Source organism: Tursiops truncatus, chromosome 14 (assembly GCF_011762595.2).
Source record: "Tursiops truncatus isolate mTurTru1 chromosome 14, mTurTru1.mat.Y, whole genome shotgun sequence".
Lineage (NCBI taxonomy): Eukaryota > Metazoa > Chordata > Mammalia > Artiodactyla > Delphinidae > Tursiops > Tursiops truncatus.
In genome coordinates, this window is record NC_047047.1 from 1,674,496 (window position 1) to 1,698,080 (window position 23,585).

Below are 23,585 nucleotides of genomic sequence, written 5' to 3' on the forward strand. Positions count from 1 at the left end.
GTTTTAAAGGTTGGCTTTCTGCTTTGCATGGTGCATCATCGGATGGCTAAGAAAAATATTAGAGAATTTTAAAGAAATGTCTGTTAACTGTCGAGGTTGGTGTATATGTAACTTGATGAGTGGATAGTGGAAACATTTCTGTGCTGCTGGGGCTGAATCTGTGCAAACGGTGTTCACTGCAGTGGGGAGAGATTTTCAGGTCTCACCCAGGGTTAGAATCATTGTGTGTCCTTCCCTGGAAGCACGGAGCAGATGGAGAAAAGGAAGTGTCATTAGTGACCTGTGGAGTAGAAACTGAGAGCTTTCATTTTCACTAAGAATTCTTTCAAGGTTTAGTGGTAGGGCTTACTGGTAGGGTTTTGGGGGTTTTTTTGCGGTACGCGGGCCTCTCCCGTTATGGAGCACAGGCTCCGGACGTGCAGGCTCAGCAACCACGGCTCACGGGCCCGGACCGGGGCACGAACCCGTGTCCCCTGCATCGGCAGGCGGACCCTCAACCGCTGCGCCACCAGGGGAGCCCCCGGTGGGGTTTTTAAATTGCTTTTATAACAAACGGAAGAGCACGCAGGAAGTTAAGGCTACACACTTTCCAGTCAGTTGGCCCCAGGGCGTAGCGACAAATGCTGCAAGGACACCAAGGGGATGAAAGCATCGAGCAGGGGCGCTGTGCTCGTTTCCATACGAACCAGGGTAAACTAGGCTTGCCTGTCTGTCCTTCCAAATCTCCTAGGGATATCTATTTTTTTAATTGGACATGTTTTTCCAATCAATTTCTGGGGTCAGACCAAGGAAGCTGTGGTTTTATTTTATTTGTTGTGCTAAGATTCTGGAACTGAAGGTCAATGCTAGAGTGGGCATGGTGTGAGAAGGAGAGGACTCAGGATGCCTTCTTATAGTTAGTTGTCATTATTTGGGCCTGAACTAAGTGACACCATTTACTGAGAGAGGGGGTGAACGGAAACTTGTTTGGGAACCACTAACGGTGACATCCAGGCACTGAGGAAAGAGCGAGGCATGGAGGGAGTTTGGTGGAGCTCAGCTGTGCAGTGTGGGTAGGGGGAGCCCCAAAGCCCCAGGCTCCAGAATTCTCCTACCTCGTTACTTGCTGTATCTAGAATATAGGAATATCTAGAGTTCCTCTGAAATTCATTCCTTTGACTTTCTTCCCCACGGTTTTCATAAAATATACTCATGGAACGAGAGGGGGGAGCTGAAAAAAATATTCCTAGGAAAAGGGCTGACAGTTTCCTGAATTTGGCAAAGCAGCATAAAGGTTCCGATTCAAAATGCTGAGTGAACCCCAAATGAGATAAAACCAAAGAAATCCACACCAAGTCGTAATAGTCAAAACTAAAGCCGTAAGCAAAGAATCTCAAAAGTAGCCAGAGGGAAATGACACATTACCTCCAGGTTCAAAACAATCAGAATGGCAGCAAGTTCCTCAGAAACAGGGCCCCAGAAGTACGTGGCACATTTTTCATGGGCTGAAAGAACTGTCAATCCAGAATTCTATATCCCATGAATACCCTTCAGAAATGGAGGGGAGGGCTTCCCTGGTGGCACAGTGATTGAGGGTCCGCCTGCTGATGCAGGGGACACGGGTTCGTGCCCCGGTCCAGGAAGATCCCACATGCTGCAGAGCAGCTGGGCCCGTGAGCCATGGCCGCTGAGCCTGCGCGTCCAGAGCCTGTGCTCCGCAACGGGAGAGGCCACAACAGCGAGAGGCCCACATACCGCAAAAAAAAAAAAAAAAGGTGGGGGGGGGAAATCAAGACATTCTCATATGAAGTAAAATTGAAAAGTTTTCACCAGGAGACCTACCTTAGAAGTATGGCTAAAGTAAAATTCTCTAAACAAAAAGGAAGCACTAAAATATGGAAACTTGGGACATCAGAAAGGAAGAACGAACAAGGAAAGAGCAAAAATATGGGTAAATATAATGGGTTTTCTTTCTCCTCTCAAAGTTTTCTAAATTATATTTGATGGTTGAAGCAAAAATTATATAAGTTTTATGGTTTCCAATGCATATAAGTGAAATAAAATAACTATATTATAGATATGGGAGGGTAAAAGAAAGTAACGTTTCCAAACTGGTAAAACTTGTCACCAGTAGATTTTGAGAAGTTACGTGTGTGCAGACTGCAGTGCCTGGAGCATCCACTAAAAGTCTGTACAGATGCCCAAATAGAACTCTAACAAAAGAACTCTAATTTAAACTGCGTGAAGGGAGGAAAAATTAGAACAAAAGACAAGCGGAAAACAAAAAGTAAAATGGCACATTTAAGCCTTAACATAATACATTAAATACAAATGGAGGTACCAGGAAGCCTGCAGAAGCCTTAGACAAACTCCTCCACCATGGGGCAGACAGCAGAAGCAAGAACTACAACCCTACAGCCTGCAGAACAGAAACCACCATCACAGAAAATTAGACAAAATGAGATGGCAGAGAAATATGTCCCAGCTGAAGGAACAAGCTAAAACCCCAGAAGAACAACTAGATGAAGCAGGCCATCTACCTGAAAAAGAAGTCAAAGAAATGACAGTAAAGATGATGCAAGATCTCGGAAAAAGAATGGAGGCACAGATGGAGAAGATACAAGAAATGTATGGCAAAGACCTAGAAGAACTAAAAAACAGACGAACAGTACAAAAACTGAAATGAAAAATACACTAGAAGGAATCAATAGCAAATAACTGAGGCAGAAGAATGGATAAGTGAGCTGGAAGACAGAATGGTGGAAATCAGTGCTGCAGAACAGAATAAAGAAAAAAGAATGAAAAAGAGGACAGTTTAAGACACCTCTGGGACAACGTTAAATGTACCAACATTTGCATTTAGGGGTCCCAGGAGAAGAGAGAGAGGACCTGAGAAAATATTTGAAGTGATAATAGATGAAAAATTCTCTAACATGGGAAAGGAAACAGTCATCCAAGTCCAGGAAGCGCAGAGAGTCCCAGGCAGGATAAGCCCAAGGAGGAAAACACGTTGAGACACATAGTCATCAAATTGACAAAAATTAAAGACAAAAGTAAAAATATTAAAAGCAACAAGGTAAAAGCAACAAGTAACATACAAGGGAATTCCTATAAGATTATCAGTTATCAGCTGATTTCTCAGCAGAAACGCTGCATACCAGAAAGGAGTGGCATGATACATTTAAAGTGATGAAAGGGAAGAACCTAAACCAAGAATACTCTACCAGCAAGGCTCTCATTCAGATTAAACAGAGAAATCGAAAGATTTACAGACAAGCCAAAGCTAGGAGAATTCAGGACCACCAGACCAGCTTTGCAACAAATGCTGAAGGAAGTTCTCTAGGCATAAAAGAAAAGGACACAGCTAGAAACAAGAAAACTATGAATGGAAAAGTTCACTGGTAAAGGCAAACATACAGTACAGGTAGGAAATCATCCACACACAAATATATCAAAACTAGCAGTCGTGACAAGAGGAGACCACAAATACAGGATACTGGAAATACATCTGAAATTGAAAGACCAGCAACTTAAAATAACCCTGTTTATCTACAGACCGCTATATCAAAACCTCATGGTAACTGCAAACCTAAAATCTATAATAGATACACTCAAAAAAAGAAAAAGAAATCCAAACACAGCACTAAAGTTTGTCATCAAATCACAAGAGAACAAAAGAGGAAGGGAAGAAAAAACACCTCCAAAAACAAAGCCACAACAATTAACAAAATGGCACTAAGAACATATATATTGATTATCACCTTAAAAGTAAACAGATTAAATGCTTCAACCAAAAGAAATAGATTGGCTAAATGGATACAAAAACAAGACCGTATATATGCTGCCTACAAGAGACCCACTTCAGGTCTAGGGACACATACAGACTGAGAGTGAGGGGATGGAAAAAGGCATTGCATGCAAATGGAAATCAAAAGAAAGGTGGAGGAGCAATACTCATATCAGATAAAATAGACTTTAAAACAAAGAATGTTACCAGAGACAAGGAAGGACACTACATAATGATCAAGGGATCAATCCAAGAAGACGACATAACAACTGTAAATATATATGCACACAGCACAGGAGCACCTTAATATATAAGGCAAATGCTAACAGCCATAAAAGGAGAAACTGACAGTAACACAATGACAGTGGGGGACTTTAACACCCCCTTTCATCAATGGGCAGATCATCCAGACAGAAAATAAGGAAACATAGGCCTTAAATGACACATTAGACCAGATGTACTTAACTGATGTTTACAGAACTTCCATCTGAAAGCAGAACACACTTTCTTCTCAAGTGCGCACAGAACATTCTCCAGGATTGATCACATGCTGGGCCACAAAGCGAGCCTCAGTAAATTTAAGAAAATTGAAATCATATCAAGCATCTTTTCCGACCACAACACTATGACATTAGAAATCTACTACAAGAAAAAAACTAAAGAACACAAACACATGGAGGCTAAACAATATATTACTAAACTACCAATGGATCACTGCAGAAATCAAAGAGGAAATCAAGAAATACCTGGAGACAAATGACAATGAAAACACAGTGATCCAAAACCTGAGACACAGCAAACGCGGTTCTAAGAGGGAAGTTTATAGCAATACAGCCTTACCTCAGGAAAGAGGAAAAATCTTAAACAACCTAACCTTACACCTAAAGCACCTAGAGAAAGAACAAACAAAACCTAACGTTAGTAGAAGGAAAGAAATCATAAAGATCGGACTAGAAATAAATGACACAGAGACTAAGAAAACAACAGAAAAGATGAATGAAACTAAAAAGCTGGTTCTTTGAGAAGATAAAATTGATAAACCTTTAGCCAGGCTCATCAAGAAAAAGAGGGAGAGGGCTCAAATCAATAAAATTAGACATGAAAAGGGAGAAGTTACAATGGACACCACAGAAATACAAAGGATCATAAGAGACTACTACAGGCAACTATGTGCCAATAAAATGGACAACCTAGAAGAAATGGACAAATTCTTAGGTACAATCTCTGAAGACTGAATCAGGAAGAAATAGAAAATATGAACAGACCAATCACAAGTACTGAAATTGAAACTGATTAAAAAACTCCAAACAAAAGTCCATGCCCAGATGGCTTCACAGCCAAATTCTATCGGATATTTAGAGAAGAGCTAACATGTATCCTTCAGAAACTCTTCCAAAAATTGCAGATGAAGGAACACTCTCAAACTCATTCTATGACGCCACCATCACCCTGATACCAAAACCAGACAAAGATACCACAAAAAGAGAAAATTACAGGTGAATATCACTGATGAACATAGATGCAGAAATACTCAACAAAATACTAGCAAACGGAATCCAACAACACATTAAAAGGATCATACACCATGATCAAGTGGGATTTATCCCAAGGCTGCAGGATTTTTCACTATCCACAACTCAGGATGATACACCACAACAAACTGAAGAATAAAAACCATATGATCATTTCAATAGATGCAGAAAAAGCTTTTGACAAGTTTCAACACCCATTGATGATAACAACTCTCCAGAAAGTGGGCTTAGAGGGAACCTACCTCAACATCATAAAGGCCATATATGACAAACCCACAGCAAACATCACAGTCAACAGTGAAAAGCTGAAAGCATTTCCTCTAAGATCAGGAACAAGACAAGGACGTCCACTCTCACCACTTTTTCTCAACATAGTTTTGGAAGTCCTAGCCACGGCAATCAGAGAAGAAAAAGAAAGAAAGGGAATCCAAATTGGAAAAGAAGTAAATCTGTCACTGTTTGCAGATGACATGATACTACACATAGAAAATCCTAAAGATGCAACCAGAAAACTACTAGAGTTCATCAATGAATTCAGTAAAGTTGCAGATACAAAATTAATACACAGAAATCTGTTGCATTTCTATACACTTAAAACAGAAGATCAGAAGGAGAAATTAAGGAAACAATCCCACTTACCATGGCATCCAAGTGAATGAAATACCTAGGAATAAACCTACCTAAGGAGGAAATAGACCTGTACTCCGAAAACTGTGAGATGCTGATGAAAGAAATCAAAGACGACATAAACAGATGGAAAGATATACTATGTTCTTGGATTGGAAGAGTCAACATTGTCAGTATTGTCAAAATGACTATACTGTCCAAGGAAATCTACAGATTCAGTGCAGTCTCTATCAAATTACCAATGGCATTTTTCACAGAACTAGAACAAAAAATGTTTAGCTTGTATGGAGACACAAAAGACCCTGAATAGCCAAAGCAATCTTAAGAAAAACGGAGCTGGAGGAATCAGGCTCCCTGACTTCAGACTATACTACCAAGCTACAGTAATCAAGACAGTATGGTACTGGCACAAAAACAGAAATACAGATCAATGGAACAGGATAGAAAGCCCAGAGATAAACCCACACACATATGGTCACCTAATCTATGACAAAGGAGGCAAGAGCATACAATGGAGAAAAGACAGCTGCTTCAATAAATGGTGCTGGGAAAACTGGACAGCTACATGTAAACGAATGAAATTACAACATTCTCTAACACCATATACAAAAATAAACTCAAAATAGATTAAAGACCTAAATGTAAGACTGAATACTTTATAGAGGACATAAAGAGCAGAGTATCTTTTTGGATCCACCTGCTAGAGTAATGAAAACAAAAACAAACAAATGGGACCTAATTAAACTTAAAAGCTTTTGCACAGCAAAGGAAACCATGAACAAAAAAAAACAACCTACAGAATGTGAGAAATATTTGCAAATATCATCATTTGCAAATGATGTAACCAACAATGGATTAATTTCCAAAATATTGATAAATCAAGAGCTCATACAGCTCAATTGCAAAAATAATAATAAACAACCCAATTAAAAAATGGGCAGAAGTTCTAAATAGACATTTCTCCAAAGAAGCCAAAGGATATCCAACAGGCACATGAAAAAATGCTCAACATCACTCATCATTAGAGAAACGCAAATCAAAACTGCAATGAGGTATCACCTCACAGCAGTCAGAATGGCCATCATCAAAAAGTCTACAGACAGGGGGCTTCCCTGGTGGCGCAGTGGTTGAGAGTCCGCCTGCCGATGCAGGGGACAAGGGTTCGTGCCCCGGTCCGGGAGGATCCCACGTGCCGCGGAGCGGCTGGGCCCGTGAGCCATGGCCGCTGGGCCTGCTCGTCTGGAGCTTGTGCTCCGCAACAGGAGAGGCCACAACAGTGAGAGGCCCACATATCACAAAAAAAAAAAAAAGTCTACAGACAATAAATGCTGGAGAGGGTGTGGAGAAAAGGGAACACTCTTGCACTGTTGGTGGGAATGTAAATTGGTGCAGCCACTATGGAGAACAGTATGGAGGTTCCTCAGAAAACTAAAAATAGAACTACCATGTGACCCAGCAATCCCACTCCTGGTCATAAAATAAATCTGGAAAAGATAAAAACTCTAATTCATAAAGATACACGCACCTCAGTGTCCACTGCAGCTCTGTTTACAACAGCCAAGACGTGGAAACAACCTAAACGTCTATCAGATGAATGAATAAAGAGGATGTGGTACATATATACAATGGAATACTACTCAGCCATAAAAGAGAGTGAAATGATGCCATTTGCAGCAACATGGATGGACCTGGAGATGATCATACTAAGTGAAGTCAGACAGAGAAAGACAAATACCATGATATCACTTACACGCGGAATCTGAAAACATGATACAAAGGAACTTATTTACAAAACAAACAGACTCACAGACACAGAAAACACACTTATGGTTACGAAAAGTTGAAAGGATGGGGAGCGATAAATTAGTGGTAACAGGTACACACTACTATATTAAAATACATAACTAACAAGGACCTACTGTATAGCCCAGGGAGCTATACTCAACATTCTGCAATAAACTATAAGGGAAAAGAATCTGAAAAAGGATAGAGATATATGTGTATAACTGAATCACTTTGCTGTACACCTGAAAGTAACACATTATAACTCAACTAGACTTCAACTTATTTTTTTTTCTATATTTTTTTGCGGTATGCAGGCCTCTCACTGCTATGGCATCTCCCACTGCAGAGCACAGGCTCCGGACGTGCAGGCTCAGCAGCCATGGCTCACGGGCCCAGCCGCTCCGCGGCATGTGGGATCTTCCCGGACCGGGGCACGAACCCGTGTCCCCTGCATCGGCAGGCGGACTCTCAACCACTGTGCCACCAGGGAAGCCCCTAGACTTAAAAAAAGAGGAGAAGGAAGGAGAGCAGTGTCTGGACCATGCCACCTGCCCATGCCCAATTTAAGAGTTAAAGTTCTTGAGGGAACTCAGTGCTCTGTGGTGACCAAAATAGGAAGGAAATCCAAAAAAGAGGAGATACATGTATATGTATAGCTGGCTCACTTTGCTGTACATCAGAAAACAATATTGCAAAGCAAATACACTCCAATAAAAATTAATGAACCTCTTGGTCAGCATTTTCTCCCAATGGGAATTTCATTCCCATATTGAAGCTTTATATGAAAATGGTTGGTTTCAAATCCTGGAAAGTAATTCTGATCCGTCGAGGAAGACAGTATTTCTCAACTTAAAGGGGATGGTTGGAGGACCAGGTGGTGTGATTGGGAAAGCACTTGGCTCAGGGCCTCTGACCAAGCTAGGAGAATATTCCACCTAATGGGAGCACATGTATTCACCTGGCCATGGGGAGCTCCTAACAGAAGGCACCTGGCCGTCAGTGCAGTGTCGGGAGAAAACAGTAGTTTGCTATTTCCAGGCGCACTACAGGTTCCTGAAACTGCAGGCCCATGAGGCAAACACTGGAGGAGAAGTGAGTCCTGACAGGGGGGCGGGGGGGGGGAAGAGGGGGGCCCTGTCACAGAGGGAGTCAGGGGGACATGGATTAGGTAGACTCTGTGATAGAGGGATTCAGGGTGGCAGGGAGGAGATGGACCCTGTCACAGAGGGGGTCAGGGGACAGAGAGAAGGTGGACCCTGTCATAATGGTGCTCAGGGGGGCAGGGAGGAGGTGGACCATGTCATAGAGAAGGTCAGGGGGGCAGGGAGGAGTAGGACCCCGTCATAGAGTGGATCAGGGGGGCAGGGATTAGGTGGACCCTGACATAAAGGGTGTCAGGGAGGCAGGGAGGAGGTGGACCCTGTCATATAGTGGGTCAGGGTGGCAGGGAAAAGGTGGACCCTGTCATAGAGGGGGTCCAGGCGCAGGGATTAGGTGGACCCTGTCATAGAGCAGTTCCGGGAGGCAGGAATTAGGTGGACACTGTCATAGAGGGGGACAGGGGGGCAGGGAGCAGGCAACCCTGTCAAGGGGGGTGGTAGGAGGGCAGGGAGTAGGTGGACCCTGTCTTAGAGGGGGTCAGGTGGGAGGTGGACCCTGTCATGGAGGGGATCGGGGGGCTGGGAGGAGGTGGATCCTGACATAGTGGGGGTCAGGGGGGCCAGGGAGGTGTACCCTGTCATACTGGGGGTCAGGGTGGCAGGGAGGTAGTGGACCCTGTCATAGAGGGGGTCAGGGGGGCATCGATTGGGGGACCCACTAATAGAGGGAAACGGGGGCAGGGAGGTGGTGGACCGTGTCATAGAGGGCGTCCGGGGGGCACAGAGGAGGTGTACCCTGTCATAGAGGGGATCAGGGTGGCAGGGAGGAGGTGGACCTTGTCACAGAGGGGGTCAGGGTGGCAGGAGGAGGTTGTCCCTGTCATAGCGGGTGTCAGGGAGGCAGAGATTATGTGGACCCTGTCATAGAGGGGGTTAGCGGGGAAGGGAGGTGGTGGACTCTGTCATAGAGGGCGTCAAGGGGGCAGTCTGGTGGTGTACCCTGTCATAGAGGGGTTCAGGGGGGCAGGGAGGAGGTGGACAGTCATAGAGGGGGTCAGGGGAGCAGGAATGAGGTGGACCCTGTCCTAGAGGGGTTCTGGGTGGCAGGGAGCAGGTGGACCCTGTCACAGAGGGCGTCAGGGGAGCAGACAAGTGGTGTACCCTGTCATAGAGGGGTTCAGGGGGGCAGGGAGGAGCTGGACCCTGATATAGCGGGCGTCAGGGGGGCAGGGAGGGGGTGTACCCTGTCATAGAGGGGTTCAGAGGGGCAGGGAGTATGTGGATCGTATCATAGAGGGGGTCAGGGGGCATGCAGGAGGTGAACCCTGTCATAGATGGGGTAAGGGAGGAGGTGTACCCTGTCATAGAGGGGATCAGGGGGCGAGGGAGGAATTGGATCTTGTCAGAGGTGTTTAGGGGGGCAGGGAGGAAGTAGACCCTGTCATAGTGGGGTCAGGAGGACAGGGATGAGGTGGACCCTGTCATAGAGGGGATCGGGGGGCAGGGATGAGGTGGACCCTGTCATAGAGGGGATCGGGGTGCAGCGATTAGGTGGACTCGGCCATAGAGAGGGTCAGGTTGCAGGGATGAGGTGGACCAAGTCAGAGGGGTTCAGGGGGGCAGGGAGGAGGTCGACCCTGTCATAGAGTGGTTCAGGGGGGCAGGGAGGAGGTGGACCCTGTCATAGAGGGGTCAGGGGTACAGGGAGGAGGTACACCCTATCATAATCGGGTTCAGGGGGGCAGGGAGGAGGTAGACCCTGTCATAGGGGGAATCAGTTGGGCAGGGAGGAGGTGAACCCCGTCATAGAGGGTGTCATTGGGGCAGGGAGGTGGTGGACCCTGTCGTAGAGGGGGGCAGGGGAGGCAGAGATTATGTGGACCGTTTCATAGAGGGGTTCAGGGGGACAGGGAGGAGGTCGACCCTGTCATAGAGGGGGTCAGGGGGGCAGGGAGGAAGTGGACCCTGTTATACAGGGGGTCAGGGAGGCAGAGATTAGGTGGACCCTGTCATAGAGGGGACTAGCGGGGCAGGGAGGTGGTGGACTCTGTCATAGAGGGCTTCAGGGGGGCAGGTAGGAGGTAGACCCTGTCATAGAGGGCGTCAGGGGGACAGACAGGTAGTGAACCCTGTCATAGAGTGGTTCAGGGGGGCAGGGAGGAGGTGGACCCTGTCATAGAGGGGCTCAGCGGGGCAGGGAGGAAGTGGACCATGTCAGAGAGGGGGTCAGGGGAGCAGGAATGAGGTGGACCTTGTCCTAGAGGGGTTCCGGGTGGCAGGGAGCAGGTGGACCCTCTCATAGAAGGAATCAGGGTGGTAGAGAGGAGGTGGATGCTGTCATAGATGGTGTCTGGGGGGCACGGAGGAGGTGGACCCTGTCATCGAGGGGGTTAGGTGAGCGGGGAGGAGGTGGACCCTGTTATAGAGGGGGTCACGGGGGCAGGGAGGAAGTGGACCGTGTCAGAGTGTTCAGGGGGGGCAGGGAGGAGGTGGACCCAGTCATAGAGGGGGTTAGGGTGGCAGAGATTAGGTGGACGCTGTCATAGAGGGGCTCTCGGGGGTAGGGAGGAGGTGGACCCTGTCATAGTGGGTGTCAGTGGGGCAGGGAGGAGGTGGACCCTGTCATAGAGGGGGTCAGGGTGGCAGAGATTAGGTGGACCCTGTCATAGATGGGGTCAGGGGGGCAGGGAGGTGGTGTACCATGTCAGAGCGGTTCAGGGGACAGGGAGGAGCTGGAACCTCTCATAGAGGGGTTCAGGGGGGCAGGGATTATGTGGACCGTGTCATAGAAGGGTTAAGGGGAGCAGGGAAGAGGTGGACCCTTTCATAAAGGGAGTCTGGGGGACAGGGAGGAGGTGGACCATGTTATATAGGGGTTCATGGGGGCAGGGAGGAGGTGGACTCTGTCATACATGGGTTCAGAGGGGCAGGGAATATGTGGATTGTGTAATAGAGGGGGTCAGGGGGCAGGGAGGAGGTGGACCCTATCATAGAGGCGGTCAGGGAGGAGGTGGACTCTGTCATAGAGGGGGTCAGGGAGGAAGTGGATCCTGTCATAGACGGGTTCAGGCGGGCAGGAATTATGTGGACCGTGTTATTGAGGTGTTCAGGGGGGCAGGGAGGAGGTGTACCCTGTCATAGACGTGGTTAGGAGGGCAGGGAGGAGGTGAACCCTGTCACAGAGGGGATCGGGGTGCAGAGATTACGTGGGCCCTGTCATAGAGAGGGTCAGGGGAGCAGGGAGGACGTGGACCGTGTCATGGACGGGGTCAGGGGAGAGGGAAGAGTTGGACCCTGTCATAGAAGGGATCGGGGGGCAGGGATTAGTTGGACTTTGTCATAGAGGGTCATGGGTGGAAGGGAGGAGGCTGACCCTATCATAGAGGGAGTCAGGGGGGCAGGGAAGACGTGGACCCTTTCACAAAGTGGGTCAGGGTGGCAGGGAGGAGGAGGACCCTGTCACAAAGAGGGTCAGGGGGGCAGGGAGGAGGTGGACTGCGTCATAGAAGGGTTCAAGTGGTCAGGGATGACGTGGACCCTGTCAAACAGGGGGTCAGGGGGGCAGGGAGGAAGTGGACCATGTCAGAGATGGGGTCGGGGAGCAGGGAGGAGGCGGACCCTGTCACAGAGGGGTTCAGGGGGGCAGGGAGCAGGTGGACCGTATAATAGAGGGGGTCAGGGGGCAGGGAGGAGGTGGACCCTCTAACAGAGGGAATCAGGGTGGCAGGTAGGAGGTGGATGCTGTCATGGGGGCGTCTGGGGGACACGGAGGAGGTGGACCCTGTCATAGAGGGGATCAGGGAGGCAGGGAGGAGGTGGACCCTGTCATAGACGTGGTTAGGAGGGCAGGGAGGAGGTGGACCCTGTCATAGGGGGAATGAGGTGGGCAGGGAGGAGGTGAACCCTGTCATACAGGGGGTCAGTGGGGCAGGGAGGTGATGGACCCTGTCTTAGAGGGCATCAGGGGGGCTGAGATTATGTGCACCCTATCATAGAGGGGTTCAAGTGGGCAGGGAGGAGGTGGACCCTTTCATAGATTGGGTCAGGGGGGCAGGGAGGAGGTGGACCCTGTCATAGATGGCGTCCGGGGGGCACGGAGGAGGTGTACCCTGTCATAGAGGGGATCAGGGTGGCAGGGAGGAGGTGGACCTTGTCATAGAGGGGGGTCAGGGTGGCAGGGAGAAGGTAGATCCTGTCATAGAGGTGGTTAGGAGGGCAGGGAGGAGGTGGACCCTGTCAGAGGGGTTCAGGGGGGCAGGGAGGAGGTTGTCCCTGTCATAGCGGGTGTCAGGGGGGCAGGGAGGAGGTGGACCCTGTCATAGAGCAGGTCAGTGGGGCAGGGAGGTGGTGGACCCTGTCTAGAGGGGGTCAGGTGGGCAGAGATTATGTGCACCCTTTCATAGAGGGGTTCAAGTGGGCAGGGAGGAGGTGGACCCTTTCATATATTGGGTCAGGGGAGCAGGGAGGAGGTGTACTCTGTCATAGAGGGGTTCAGTGGGGCAGGGAGTATGTGTATCGTATCATAGAGGGGTTGAGAGGGCCAGGGAGGAGGTGTACCCTGTCATAGAGGGGGTCACGGAGGTAGGGAGGAGGTGGACACTGTCATAGAGGGGGTCGGGGGGCAGGGATTATGTGGCCCGTGTTATAGAGGGGATGAGGGCGGGCAGGGAGGAGGTGTAACCTGTCATAGAGAGGGTCTGGGGTGCAGGGAGGAGGTGGACCGTGTCATAGAGGGGTCAGGGGGGCAAGGATTATTTGGACCCTGTCATAGAGGGGGCCATGGTGGCTGGGAGGAGTTGGACTGGAGCGGATAATCATGGAGCGGATCGGGGGGCATTGAGGAGGTTGAACCTGTCATACAGGGGTCATGGGGGCAGGGAGGAGGTCGATCCTGTCATAGATGTGGTCAGGGGGGCAGGGTGCAGGTGGACCTTGTCACAGAGAGGGTCAATGGGGCAAGGAGGACGTGGACCCTGTCATAGAGGGGATCAGGGGAGCAGAGATTAGGTGGACACTGTCATAGAGGGGTTCAGGGGGCCGGGAGGAGGTGGACCGTGTCAAGAGGTGTCTTAGGGGGGCTCGGACGAGGTGGACCCTGGCATAGAGGGGGTCAGGGTGGCAGGGAGGAGGTGGATCCTGTCATAGAGGTGGTTAGGGGAGCAGGGAGGAGGTGGACACTGTCATAGAAGGGGTCAGGTTGGCCGGGAGGAGGTGGACCTTGTCATAGAGGTGGTTCGGGGGGCAGGGAAGAAGTAGACCATGTCATAGAGGGGATCAGGGTGGCAGGGAGAAGGTGGACCCTGTCATAGAGGGGCTCAGGGGGGCAGCGAGGAGGTGGACCCTGACATAGAGGGGTTCAGGGGGACAGAGAGTAGGTGGACCGGGTCATTGAGGGGTTCAGGGGGCCAGGGAGGAGGTGGACCCTGTCATATAGTGGGTCAGGGTGGCAGGGAAAAGGTGGACCCTGTCATAGAGGCAGGGCAGGGACTAGGAGGACCCTGTCACAGGAGTTCCGGGGGGCAGGGAGGAGGTGGACCCTGTCATAGAGGGGGGCAGGGAGGCAGAGATAAGGTGGGCCCTGTCATAGAGGGGGTCAGGGAGGCAGAGATTAGGTGGACTCTGTCATAGAGGGGTTGGGGGGCAGGGAGGAGGTGGATCCCGTTATAGATGGGGTCAGGGGGGAGGTGGACCCTGTCATAGAGGGGGTCAGGGAAGCAGGGAGGAGGTGGACCCTTTCATTGAGGGGTTCAGGGGGCAAGGTGGAAGTGGATCCTGTCATAGAGGGGTCCAGGGGGGCAGGTATTATGTGGACCCTGTCATAGAGGGGTCAGGGGTTCAGGGAGGAGGCATACCCTGTCATAATGGGGTTCAGGGGGGCAGGGCGGTAGTGGATCCTGTCATAGGGGGTATCAGGTGGGCAGGGAGGAGTTGAACCCTGTCATAGAGGGAGTCAGTGGGCCAGGGAGGTGGTGGACCCTGTCTTAGAGGGGGTCAGGGGGGCAGAGATTATGTGCACCCTATCATAGAGGGGTTCAAGTGGGCAGGGACGAGGTGGACCCTTTCATAGATTGGGTCAGGAGGGCAGGGAGGAGGTTGACCCTGTCATAGAGGGGATAAGGGGGGCAGGAATTATGTGGAGAGTTTCATAAAAGGGTTCAGGGGGGCAGGGAGGAGGTGTACCCTGCCATAGAGGGGGTCATGGGGGTAGGGAGGAGGTGGACCCTGACTTAGAGGGGATCAGCTGGGAGGAATTATTTGGACTCTGTCATAGAGGGCCTCAGAGAGGCAGGGAGGAGGTGGACTCTGTCACAGAGGCATTCAGGGGGGCAGGGAGGAGGTGGACCCTGTCATAGAGCGGGTCACGGGGGCAGGGAGGAGGTGGACCCTGTCATAGAGGGGGTCAGGGAGGCAGGGAGGAGGTGGACCCTGTCATAGAGGGGGTCAGGGGGGCAGGGAGGAGGTGGATCCTGCCATGGACGGGAGGACAGATAAAGGGGTGTGGGATGCGCAGCCTAATCTGAGCTCTAGTTCGTGTTCTGTTCGTAACTCACGTTGCGTCTTGGAGGTGACATTCTAACCCTCTGTCCATTGTCACCACGTGTAAACCTGAGAGTAGGTCACCTGTTCTTTCCGGGTGCAGTCAGGCTCCCCCAGCACACTTTCTAGAGCGATTGCCCGGACAGGCTCTGTGCGAGGCTCTGAAGACTTTCTGGCACAGATGGTGGTGATCATCATCCTGGGTTCACTGTCCACCTGGAGAAACATCTGTCCCACAATCCCCTGTGCGATTGATAATTTTCCCAAAGGAGGAGGCTTGGAAGAGGCACCCTGACAGGGAGATGCCCTGGAAGAGCTGGGGCGGAAAAGTGACAATGACAACACGAAGCTGTGAAGGAGGTCTGGGAATTAAGAGACAGAACTTTCCAGAAGAAGGGAGGGCAACGGCAGGCTGAAGGGGTTGGGAGGCTGGGGCATGTGGAGTCTGAGCCAGGGGAGTGGGGGAGGGAGGAAGCTGGCCAGGGAGGCAGAGGCCAGACCTCCTAGGACTCGTGCATTTTCACCTTAACCTCAGAATAACTGGAAGTTTTCACCCTGGATATATTACAGGAATTGCACTGGGAAGCCCTTCACACAGGGAGTTTCATGAATGGGGGAAAATATTGCATTATTTGTTTCTAATAACCCTTAACTCAAATTTACCCTTTTCTTCCATTATAAATGTCGACAAGAAACCGCAGTAGTGTCAGGTCTTACCTGGGACTTTGTCACCAAGTATACCTGTCACAGATCTCGTTATTTGTACCATGACGAAGAACATTTATTACCATGTCACAAATTTGTCTTTTAAAGTGTTGATACCTTTTTCAATATAGCTGCTTTCATTTGTAATCTTGTGGATTTTATGTATTAAAAAGCATTATTCTTAGAAGAGATTTCCTAAACACACTGAAATGGTGAAGACCGTATGATTTTAAATCAATGATCAAATGGGAGCCTCTAGCAGTGGCGGCAGATTAGATAGATAACCTGAGTCATCAATGCTCCGGTGGGAGCAGATGAGCTGCTGAGTACGAGTTTTAAAAATCTTTTTAAACTGCATCCCTTAGATGATACATGAAGCAAGGAATCTGCAGAATCCCAGAATGAAGCAAAAATGGCCTGGAGGATTCTGCAGAATCCCGTAGAGCCTGTGCTTCTCTGAAGGCTGCCTGGCACTCGGAAAAGGAGACAACGCCCGGGTCACATGCCCCCTATCAGACTGAGCCCCCAAAAGGCTGCACCTTGATGAGGGTAAGTGACAAACTAACCCATCACGGTGAAAAGGGCAGTTAGGAGGCTTCGGGTGGGAGTGGATGGGTGGGTGGGGGCACCAGGAGAACAGGGACCACGAGGGGTCCCTGTTTGGTAGACGCCCACCCCCCAGCCCTGGCCCCTGAACCTTAGGCCACTAGCAACAGGAGAGCCAAGTGCTGGCTGGAAGAATCCAACTTAACTCAGGCTCAACGTTGCGCGCAGCAACGAAGACCCAACACAGCCAAAAATATAAATAAATAAATTTTAAAAACCCAAAAAACAGCTCCAAAGAAAATGAGTACATCATGGTTAGAAATTACATGACATCAAGCAGGTGAGACACCATGAGTGAGAAGCAATGGGTGGCAGCTAGAAATAGAGCCGCAAAGACTTCAGATGGTGGAAATAAAGTTTAATACCTTAAAGGAAATGAAAGGGAAACTTGAAAATCTGAACAGATAACAAGACATAACTAAGCACATTTGAAAAAGGGAAAATAGAGAAATTTATACACCTGAATAAAGTTCAAGAAATAATAGGATGGGGAAGAGGTAACACTCAAAGAAATAGAATTTTCCAAATTTGTTGAAAGACACCAACCCTCAGATTACAAAGCCCAGCAAGCCCCAAGCAGTATAAATATATAGACACAGGTGTAAGTTACAAAGGTGGGTCTGTTATAAAAGACAGCTGGAGAGGACGCTGTCCCCTCCCCACAGGAAAGACAGGTTACAGCGAAAGCCTTCACATCAACAGTGGAAACCACAAGGCTATATGACAGTATCTTCAAAGTGCTGATTAGCTCAACCAAGAATTCTATACCGAGTAAAACAAGGCAAAGTGAAACTTGGGAGTTTACCATCAAGGGACCCTCACTAAACGGATTCTGGAGGATGGAATTAAGGCCAAAGGAAAATGAGCTCAGAGTGTGGTCTGAGTCTGAAGGAGAAATAGTGAACCAAGTGGATGTGTGACATCTAATCAAACCAGCAACTGTAAATGAAACAACGGTAACTTATGGGGAAATAAAGCAGACTAGATTTTAAATGCCAAGTTATTGGAGGTTATAAATTGGGAGGGAAGGTTGCAGAATCAAGTATTTTGGGGTCCTTGTACTGTCCAGGAGAAGACTATGGCTACTGATGACTGGTAACTTGTTAAATATGGATTAAATGGGCAAACACTAAGAACAGACCCAGTGTAACCTTCAAAGGAGGTGAAAGGAAAAGAATAAGTGAAGGAAAACGGTCCAAATGAAGGCAAGAGAAGAGGAAAAGGGGGAGAGGAACACGTAAAACGGGACAAGTCAAAATTCAAAATGCAATGTTAGAGATAAAACCAAATCACAAGGGACTTCCCTAGAGGTCCAGTGGTTGAGGCTTCGCCTTCCAATGCAGGGGGTGCAGGTTCAATCCCTGGCCAGGATACTAAGATTCCCGCATGCCGCATGGCCAAAAAACCAAAACATAAAACATAAGCAATATTGTAGAAAATTCAAAAAACACTTTAAAAATGGTCCACAACAGCAACAAAATCTTTAAAAAAGAAACGAAATCATAAATCACAATACATGTAAGTGGACTAAATTCTCCTGTTCAGACCTTAAGAATTATACCCTATTTTAAAAACAAAACAAATTTCAGCTATGTACTTTTTGCAAAAAACACACCTAAAGCACGCAGAAAGATAAAAGGCCCAACTATGGAAAAGACAGAGCAGGCAATTAGTAACCAACAGGAAGCAAAATATAGTCATATTAATAGCAAAGGAGAATCAGGCAAAAGCATCATTAGAAATAAGGAAATTTGCTGCATAACAATAAGTGATTCCATTCACTGGGAAAATGTATCGATTCTAGATGTGTGTCCCATGTGAATTTGTGTATAGCCTTGTGTGAAGCCAGACTGACAGCATTAAAGGAAAAACTTGTCAAATCCATTGTCATAGTGGATTTTAACACACTTATCAGTAATTGGTAGATCAAATGAACCAAGAAAATTAGTAAGAAAATAGAATATGAACACTGTCACAATCGGGCTTGAGCTAATGCATTTGACTGCATCTGATGTCTGGAAAAGACACATTTCTTTCAGGCACACGTGAACACGTGCTGGTTTGGCACATGCTCAGATGTAAAGCTGGCCTCAGTATACTTCAAAGAATTACAATCGGACTACATTGTTTAAAAACCGCAATGCAATTAAGTTAGAAAACAAAGCCAATAAGATAATTAGAAAAATTCATTCACTTGGAAATTTAATAACACTTGTAATCGACTCATGGGTCAAAGGAGAAATTGTCATTGAAATTAGACAAATTCATCATCTAACTTTTCACATCAAACTCATGGGATACAATTCTTGAAAGGAAACTTAGAATGGTAAGAATTTGCCTTTGAAAAAAAATAAGGCTCAAAACTGAGCTAAGGTCTAACATAAATCAAAGACCCACAGATGCAGAAGGAAGGAAATTAAGAGAACAGAAATTTATGAAATAGAGAAGCACAGCAACAAGGCAAAAACTACATGTTTGAAAAGACAAGATTCATTTTTTTTAAAGGCACAAATGAAATGGAGTGAAAAAAAGAACTACAGATGTTACAGAGAAAAGAAGATACTAAGACCAACTCTCAACACACTTCAAATTTTCATATAATCGATGACTATTGAGAAAGATAGAATTTAGCGAAACAGATTCAAGGAGAGAAACGAAGCCAGAATCATCATTTACCAGAAAAAGAAATGCATTCAACGGTCAAAAATTTTACCATGAAGGAAACACCACATGCAAGTGGCTTTATCAGAATGCTCCCAAACATTCAGGAAACAGATAATTCCACTCTTACATGAAAAAATGGTAAACAATTCATTTTAAGAAGACAGTATAAACTGGACACCCAAACTGCCCGAAACGGAATGGGAAAGAACACTACAGCCCAATCTTCCTCACGAAAACAGATGCAAAAATTCTGAACAAATATTATCCAACCAGATCCAACAATGAAAAAAAAATCATGATCAAGTTAGTTTTTATTCCAGGAATGAGACTGATTAATATTAAATGTATTACCAGAACTGTTAATTACCAGATTTAAAAGGATGTGTTATCTCAAAGATAAAGAAACTAGAATTCAGTATCCATATATGACATTTAAAGTTTTCTTAGCATATTTTTAAAAGAATAGTAATTTCCTTAACTTGACAAAAGACATCGACCAAGAACATCTAGCAAACATACTTTATGGAGAAGCAGGGCAACATTTAAGATGAGGAACAGAGTGAAGACGTCCTTCCCAGCTCGCCCGCCCCGCCTCCCCCTCAACACTGCACTGGGCTTTGCGCCAGCCCCAGAGTAGTTAAGGAAAAGAAACAAAAGGGTTTTTTTTTTTTTTTTTTTTTTTTTTTCCCCCCCAGGTACGCGGGCCTCCCACTGCTGCGGCCTCTCCCGTTGCGGAGCACAGGCTCCGGATGCGCAGGCTCAGCGGCCATGGCTCACGGGCCCAGCAGCTCCGCGACATGTGGGATCTTCCCGGACCGGGGCACGAACCCGCGTCCCCTGCATTGGCAGGCGGACTCTCAACCACTGCGCCACCAGGGAGGCCCAAAACAAAAGTTTTAATGTAACTCTGTTACTCAAGCTCATACTGCTCGCCACAGGACAGGCCAATAATCGAGAGACGAGCTGTTGGGCAAAGAATAACGACTTCCTTCAGAGAGACCCCAAACCCAGAAGACGGCAGGCTCATGCCCCAAAGAACCCTCTTGCTGAGTCAGAATTCAGGCTTTTATACTAAAAGGGGCGGGACTAAAGCCAAGCACTTCCTGGTTCCCGGCAGCCTCCAGAGGGGAGGTGTTAATTTCTCCCTCGTGCAGTCATTCACAGGTGGGCCTGCTCAGGAGGTTTCCTGGGAGCTAAACACAGGTATTTTAGCTGAAAGCCCATTACACCTGGGAGGCAGGGGTCCCAGAGATGGGCCTTATGGAGAATTTAAGCTTATAGGCAGCCTCGCCTTAGAGATTAACTGGTAACAGGATACAGAGGTTCTTCCCGATTACCGTTACCCACTGTCAACGTCCAGTCCACAGTTGTGGGAAGAGGCACAAAGGCTGCCCGGGCTATTTCCCACTGAACGGGGGCGATGGATGTTCTTTAGAATCTTTAGTTGGTAGTAAACATTCCCCATTTTTCGAGACAGAAATTCAAGATAAAACACAAACAGCACATACAAGTGCTAGCCTTCAGAGAAGCAAACGAACCAGTTCACGAATCGGGTCAAAGTCCAACAACTCTTTCCTCTCTCCAACAGGGTACACCCCACTCCAATACGAAACACACTGGCTTGTTCCAGAGAAAAAGCCCCAAACGCCGCAAAAACAAAACAAAACAAAAAGCCCCAAACGGAGAGGAATCAAGTTCCCGGCTGTTCACACCGGAGCCACTTACCCTACTGTACGCAGCCCGTCGGCTCCCAGATGATTCCTTCCTTCCACTGCCCAGCGCTGGGGCGGCCGGTGCTGCTTCAGAGAACTCTGAAGGCAGATCCCCAGGACAAGGGGTCCCGGCAGCTGCTAGGGTCTTACCCCAGAATTCCCCAGCCAGGGCTGGCAGGCCACGAGCAGCAAGGCTCCTGGATGGCTTCATCAAAATTCGTTACCAAGTCCAAGCTTGTACTGCTCGCCGCACGACAGGCTAATAAACTGAGCCGAGCTGCTGGGGCAAAGAAGAGTGAGTTTACCTGGGAAGCCAGCAGAGCAAGATGGCGGGCCGGACGCCCAAAGAACCGTCTAGCTGAGTCAGCACTCAGGCTCCTTTTATACTAAAAGGGGCGGGACTAAAGCCAAGCACTTCGTGGTTCCCGTCAGCCTCCGGAGGGGAGGTGTTAATTTCTCCCTCAAGCAGTTATTCACAGGTGGGCCTGTTCAGGAGGTTTCCTGGGAGCTAAACACAGGTGTTTTCGCTGAGTGCTCATTTACCTTAATCTCTTGCAGGCAAGGGTCCGAGATGGGTCATTGTGTGCAATTTAAGTTTATAGGCAACGTCCCTTTAGTGATTAACTTGTAAGAGAATGCAAAGTGTTCTTCCCTATTACAACTCTATGTTACATTAAAATGTAAAGTAGTACAACTGATGTGGAAAACGTGTGGTGATTTCTCAAAAACTTAAACAGAGTTACCGTATGACCTAATAATTCCACTTCTGGGTGTATCCCCAAAAGAATTGAACGTGGGGACATGAAGAGATGTTTACAGACCCACTGAACTATGCGTCTAAAAATGCTTAAAATGATGGATTTTATGTTGTGTATATTTTACCACAAAGTTTTAAAAGCTGTAAGGATTCCAAAGGATTGTCCACAAACACGGGTCCCCTGACGCTGGTAGGTACTCCTCACCAAACCCAAGGGTTTGTCATCTGCAGCTTGTGAATGAGGATGTGTTTCAGAGACTATATGCAAAATCACGTATCATTTTTCTGAGAAAACTTCCATCAGGCTGTCAGAGGGTCTGTGACCCACACGAGTTCAAGAGCCATTCTGCGGGCCCCTCCCCTCTGCATGTGTCACCTCCCCACTTTCCCCCCCTCCCCCTACCCACCCCCAGGACACTTTTCTCTTTCATTCACTCAGATTGTTTAAACATGATGCAATGTATATTCTTAAATCTTTCTTGAGCTCATTAGACAAGGTTTAATTTTTTTAAGACAAGGGAGGCTCTGAAATCAACCAAACTTCAGTGTTTTTTCTGTTACCCCCTTTTTCCTGCCTCACAACATTAAACAGGTCCGCCTCCGGCTCGGGATGTGCACAGCCAATCTGCAAACCCGTGTGGATCCTCAATCCTCCAAAACGTGTTCTGTGACCTTAAATAATTTCCAGCTAAATTTTCTTACTGTATTTTTATTTTTAATTTGGCATTTAGTGTGGACTGAATTCTAATACATTGAATACACCTGCTCGGTCCCATGGCCGGGGTGGTGGGGATTCTTGGAGGGGAGGTGCCTCTGAGAAATTGCTTCAACCTCAGAAACGTGCAGGGAAGGAAAACGCTCGCCAGCTCAAGTTTCATCCAAATGAACTGAGACCTTTTAACAAAATGCTTTTATTTCTATTTTTTAATGAAATGCATTGTTAGGTATTTGCATGAAATCTCGAAAGGCATTTACGTTCTTTGCTTTAACACTTCCTTTGTGGCCACAGAAAGCGGGTAGGAAAGATGAGCCGAGACCAGGCGCAGCAGACACAGGCCGGGCGTGGTGCGGAGCCCGCGGCCCCGAGCCCGCCTGAGGGACGGTCAGTAGTCGTCGTAGTTGACGCTGGCTCCGTGCCTGAAGCCATGGGGGCTCCGGGGACCGATCGCAGCGTCCTCATCGTAGTGGCGCTGGTGGTAATCGTAGTAGTCGTGCCCATTCCGACCTCTGTTTAGCCAATAGGTGATGTCATCCTCAAATTTCTGGAGGAAAGAGGATGAGAGGGGATGAACTCAAGGACACCGTTTCCCAGAGCACATCTTACGGACGCTGTTTCTCTGGGATTTTTCTTCAACGATGAACAACCCCTCCTAAGAGTAACTCCTGCCACAAGGACCTACTGTACAGCCCAGGGAGGAATTATATTCCATATCTTGTAATAACTTATAATGGAAAAGAATCTGGAAAAGAATATAACTGAATCACTTTGCTGTACACCTGAAACTAACACAACATTGTAAATCAACTCTACTTCAATAGAAAACAATAAATAATCATTTTTTTAAAAAAAAAATAACTTCTGGCTACAGCATCCCTGGGCCAGAGGTCGATACTAACCAGATGGAAAACACTGCTGAAAACTTTTTCCCCCAAAGGAGTACAACCCCTACCCTTGAACACGTCTGTCTGTGAGTTCTAAATATACCCCAGACTTCAACATTTTTCTCTTTTTCAGTAAAGAAAATGGACATCTGCCCAATACAGTAACAGCCGGGCCTGTCCCCAGGCACTGTG

The 23,585-nt window shown here is 47.7% G+C and overlaps 1 protein-coding gene and 1 long non-coding RNA gene across 7 annotated transcripts in view; one reads left to right on the forward strand and one right to left on the reverse strand.

Annotated features, from left to right (window-relative positions):
• The first annotated feature begins 13,605 nt into the window (after window positions 1-13,605).
• LOC141276376 (uncharacterized) lies at window positions 13,606-21,717 on the forward strand. Of its 2 annotated transcripts, XR_012325868.1 has the most exons (4): window positions 13,606-13,654; window positions 15,451-15,707; window positions 16,418-16,601; window positions 20,911-21,717. It is a non-coding gene; the product is annotated as an uncharacterized lncRNA (long non-coding RNA). The 2 variants fall into 2 exon arrangements; XR_012325867.1 differs by lacking the exon at window positions 13,606-13,654 and having other exon boundaries at window positions 15,350-15,707.
• A 960-nt stretch (window positions 21,718-22,677) lies between these two features.
• The window catches only part of ECRG4 (ECRG4 augurin precursor), an 82,297-nt gene continuing 81,389 nt past the window's right edge, over window positions 22,678-23,585 (reverse strand). For 4 of the 5 annotated variants that reach the window (XM_073790954.1, XM_019931033.3, XM_073790953.1 and 1 more), the window contains one exon: window positions 22,679-23,053. In XM_073790954.1, coding sequence (XP_073647055.1) covers window positions 22,895-23,053 — 159 coding nt within the window. In that variant the 3' untranslated portion in view covers window positions 22,679-22,894. Of the gene's footprint in view, window positions 23,054-23,585 lie in introns of all 5 variants that reach the window. The other variant, XM_073790956.1, reaches the window with a different exon arrangement.